This window comes from Charadrius vociferus, unplaced genomic scaffold, assembly GCF_000708025.1.
Source record: "Charadrius vociferus isolate BGI_N301 unplaced genomic scaffold, ASM70802v2 scaffold31, whole genome shotgun sequence".
NCBI classification, from domain to species: Eukaryota; Metazoa; Chordata; class Aves; order Charadriiformes; family Charadriidae; genus Charadrius; species Charadrius vociferus.
Genome location: NW_009646966.1, coordinates 789,377 through 794,292, shown reverse-complemented (window position 1 = coordinate 794,292; position 4,916 = coordinate 789,377). Strand labels below are relative to the sequence as shown.

At 37.6% G+C, this 4,916-nt stretch overlaps 1 protein-coding gene across 1 annotated transcript in view; it reads right to left on the bottom strand.

Moving 5' to 3' along the window:
• Positions 1 to 1,730: 1,730 nt before the first annotated feature.
• The window catches only part of NDUFA4 (NDUFA4, mitochondrial complex associated), a 26,373-nt gene continuing 23,187 nt past the window's right edge, over positions 1,731 to 4,916 (bottom strand). Inside the window, exons 2-4 of the mRNA XM_009895357.1 lie at positions 4,291 to 4,379; positions 3,931 to 3,991; positions 1,731 to 1,945 (exon numbers count right to left, since the gene is read on the bottom strand). Coding sequence (XP_009893659.1) covers positions 1,889 to 1,945; positions 3,931 to 3,991; positions 4,291 to 4,379 — 207 coding nt within the window. The 3' untranslated portion in view covers positions 1,731 to 1,888. The remainder of the gene's footprint in view (positions 1,946 to 3,930; positions 3,992 to 4,290; positions 4,380 to 4,916) is intronic.

The following is a 4,916-nucleotide window of genomic DNA, read 5'->3' as shown; positions in this document are numbered from 1 at the left end:
TGTTTAAAATAGGACCAAAACACAAGCCCAGACAAAAAGGACCAAGTGTCCCCTCAGGATAATGGCCTTGAGAACGAAATATGATGATTTTACTTAGAAGACTTTGTTTTGTGTATTTTCAGCAGCAAGTATGCTGCTATGAGGAAAGAGGAAGTAGCATTGAAGGAATTGCCTTTTTGTTTTCTAGTCAATCCAGACTTAAAGCTTTAAATAGCTTAAGTACTTGTTAAATATATTTTATATCAAGGGCAGACTATTTAAGTGCCCTTATTAAGGAAAACATGAGCCTATACCCTCTTCAGCTGTGACCAAAAGGGAACAACCTTGTCTCACCTTACCAAGTATCAGGTTTACTTCTTGGATGTTGGTCTTTCTTAATGTTTAGAGAAATGATCTGCACTTGAAGACCATGACAACATCAGTAAAATACAAAAGGACTCCCAATTAGAAAGTTGTAAGAACACTTCCCATTTTTACACGTGACACACTTTTAAAACTGAAGAACAAAAATTGTTGCAATTGTTACTTCCTAAAAATATCTGGATTCGGACAGCAACCACAGTCCCCAAGGACACTTACTGACTTTGCCCACCACTGTAAACATCATCTCTGTCATAACAGTCATTTTCTTCCTCAGATTTCATAAGTCTCTCTCAAACAAGCAAGTGAAAACTGGAACGAAATCCATTTTGGTAATTAATGAAAAAGCAGATAATCAGACATGCTACCAAATAAACCACATCCAAATAACCTGTTAAGATTTTTCCATACAAAATATGAAATCTTTGCAAATATTTGTTGTTTTGAAGTCAATTACCACAGAATAGTTTTTCTTCTCCAATAAAACTTCTTGCTGCTCAGTTTCTTTGAATCTATCCTAATTATTTATAACAGCAGTTATGGTTATCTACATTCTGGAAGTCCTCTTTAAGTGGACTGAAATGTATCAAGATAGCAACAGCTGTACTTTGTCAGACGGGCCAGAATTATATCCCTCATCCAAGGAAATACCAGATGTTCGCAGAAAAGCACAAAGAACCTACCGTAAGTTACAGAGTTGCAAAGATATTTTTTGTCTTCCCATAGTGACTGAAGGAAGTACTGAAGTATGAGAATTTGCCCTTGCTGAAAGGTATTTTTGTTCTCACATAAAAATCTAATTATTCATCAAATCCTGTGCCCTGTTTTGCTTACTGTGTGCTTCCCTTCCTTGAAAGCATGATCCACATGAAATCTTGAATATACTCCTAGAATTTTATTATTTAAATATTTAAGATTGTCTTCTTGTTTACTAACAAAGTACTTATGACTTAACAAAACACACAAAAAAACCCTAAAGTCTTTTGCAGAGAGCTTGGGTTGGTTGTTTTTTTTTCTTTTCCTTCCCTCCAGCAACATATAGCAACAGCTGTTGCCTCCCTGCTGGACAATGACTTATTAGCATTGACGCTACCAAAACTTCTTAAAGTGGCAAGAAGTAGAAAAATTCAGGTGCAATTGAAAAGAAATATATACACGCACATATGTGCTTTCCAGTTCTTGCAGTATGGTACACTGCACGAACACGCAATTATTTCTCTAAAATCAACACACTGAGTATAAATCCCATCAAGACTTTCTTGAGGAAACATGAACTGGCTTTTGCTTACTGTTTGACTGATCATACAACAAACTGTTAACAGGAAGATGTTCTTATTAACAAAATTAGAGTAAAGAGGAGACACTTCAAGTTTCAGACATTTATTAAGCCTCATCAAAACACTTCCAAACACATGACCTAGTGAAACATGAGGCAAATTTGATTATTTCCTGGATGATTAAGCATGACAATTGTGCGGACGGCTTCCGGAAGACCTTTCTGTGCAGCTTATGGAGATGAGTGTGTTGTTCAGAAATCAGGACGGTCCTTTTTCAGTCTACTGTAGTCTACATTAACCGAGTAGAACTAGGAAAGACAGTGGGAAAAAAAAAAATTAGTAGAAGCTTGACTCTCCATTTTTCACAGTATTTACTAAAAAACACACATCATTTGAACTCACGTCGGGAAACCAAAATCATAGATTGAGTCTACACACTAGACAATAATAAAAAACAAATAAATTTGAACACCAGTAACTTTTTAATATTATCTTCATTCTGCATACAGTATTAGAAGCTCTGCATTTAAAATAAGGCAGTGCTCGTGTCTACAACTAGAGAAAACCCATAGTACCTCTTCTTTAATCCCCACAATTAAAAGTCCATTCACAGGAAATTCTTACAGTACTGCTGAATTTATCCTTTTTGCCCCAAATCTATGTGCTCCTGTACACCGCAGGCAACACCTAGCTTGCCAAGTGGCACAAAGCACAGCGTATGCAAACAGACAGTGTCAGAAGGGAACCTTTAGAGCAGTGCTGCAAAAGCCAAGTTTGCATCTAGAACTGCAAGGTATGACAAGAAGTAAGGAAAGTAAGAACAGATCCTTTCACACTTTCAGTTTATATTAATAAAATTGGATCTCATTGCAAGCAACACAAAACAGGCCAAATAGTCACTAAGGCAACAGATTTGCAGACTCAAAGCACATTTTGGCATCCCAGCCTGACTTGACATCAAGCACATGATGCTACAGTTTTTCTTTGAAAGAAAAAAGTAAGAAATATTTATCTATTAACTTGATTATTTTTATTTACACCCAAATTTCTTTTTTTTTTAACTTCCTCAGAGAAAACAAAACAGCCAACAGCACATTCAAATTACAGCTTTCTATGCAACTCCTACAGTAATGATCAGGTCTTCAATTCTTTTCCTTAGCAAGACTAGGGAAGTTTATACGGCAAAGAGAAGTTTACAAAAAGAAAAACGATTTCATCAAAAGCTAAAACTTGTTGTATCAGAGCTTTCTACTAAACAGTCATCCTCAATTTAGAGTATCTGCCTTTCCATTTCCCACAGTACAGATTTGGGAAAAAAATCCCCAATGATACACACACCCAAATATGGTAAACCCTGAGGTTGTGTTTGCATGCTAAGACCGAAGGGGAATGCTACACAAGGCATGCACTCTTTAAAAGAATTTGTGCTGCGCACTATGTTGAGTTTGCCTCTTTTAGATATTTAAGAAACAGCAACATTCCAGAAGCAGCAATGAAAACAAAGTAGTATGTTCTTCCTGGACCTTTAAGGGAACCACAATATATTTTATTTTGGAGTGTGGGGTGTTTTTTTGCTTATTTCAATGATTTGAACAGTAAGATGTGGTACTGAACAGACACCAGCTTTGAAAGCGTAGTAGGTTTGCTTTTTTAGTAGCTTGAGGATAATCTTAAAATATTCTTAACAGGAATCTATTATAATACCACTTTAGTAAAACATGACAAAAACATGATTTCTGTAAACTACCAAACGTTTTACACCTTTTCCTGCTTCCTCATTAGTTCAATGAAATAACTTGAATATTACTTAAAGAACATTTCTATTGCATCCAGTTACTTACAGACAATTGTTTTGTTTTCGAGCAATCAACTGCAGAACTGAATTACTGTTTAGGTTAAATACATTTACCTGCTTTGCTTCTCATGAGTACGGGCCAACAGTTCAGAGCTTAGAAAGCTTTATTTCAGAACTTACGAGGTTTTGTCTTTCTCCCTGTAGTGTATTTCTGAGTATTATAAGCTAGTATATTATTCCTTTTTTATATAATTCCTCTTTTTCTTACAGTGCAATATATATGACTGCTTCCTTTCACCCTATTATCAACCAACTCTAGGAAAGTTTAGAATCTCAAACTCAGCTCCCTCTGCTCTGAGTTCTAGAGACAAACCAGTGTTGCACAACAGAGGAAATACATCAATCATTCAGCTACGTTCCAATATACTCAAACACCCTAAAGCAGTAGGCGACACCTTTGATATTATGTTTCCTAAAAATCTGTATTTTTCATTTTACCTTGTACTGGTCGCTGGGAGACAGTTTGTTCCAAGGTTCTGGATTATTTTTCTTGTCCCAGCTATTGAGAGAAATGCAAGATATGAGAACATATTAAGGGAACCATGCTACCTTCAAAACAAATAAAATCCCTATGGGTACTGTGGTTAATAAGCCATGGAGAGTCACCCATACAAATAAGATTCCACAGAAGAAGACACAGTCCTTTGCCAGCAGTCTCTAAATATCACGTGGTAAACAAACAATTCTCCTAATTAAGGAAATTGACATTAAGACCTCCAGAAATATACAGATCAAGACAAAGTTTACTTTAAAATAACCAGCAAAAGAAGTGGGTGCTGTGAATTATTTTATACATACCAGACATCAGGGTTGAACATTGCCAAGCGCATGAGATACAGGCCTGCGCCAATGCCTCCTGATCCAATGATCAAAAACAGAGGGATCAACTAGAATAATAATAATAAAAAAAAAAACCCAACAGTAAATATCGTACCGCTATACAACAGCATAGTGTTATTACATAGCATTTCTGACTACAGCAACGACAAACCAAAGAACAAGCTCACACGCTTTGAGCCACATTGCAAGGCCCTCTAAAATCCTGACACAAGCTCCCTGTGTGCAGGACACCCCTGGGGTCAGAGAGGAACTGGCAGCTACGAAGAGGCAGACATGATAAAAACACCACTACATGCGGAACAACCAAATGTCCCGTAACAGCACGTTTGTGAGAAACAAACATCAGTCCCTCCACTGCCCAAAACAGCCCCTACCCTCCGTACCCCTGACTGTAAAGAAAGTAAATGGGAGGAGAGGAGTGCACAGGGAAAAAGATGAGCGAGAAGAACGAAGAAGCCACCCTGAGCCTCGCTGCTGCAGCATGAGAAAGGCTGAACACATCCTAAGGGAAAAAGGCGACCTGACCGTGTCTCACCCACCAGCCCCGGCCCACCCGAGGAGCCGCACACCCAGAGCAAAAGGAG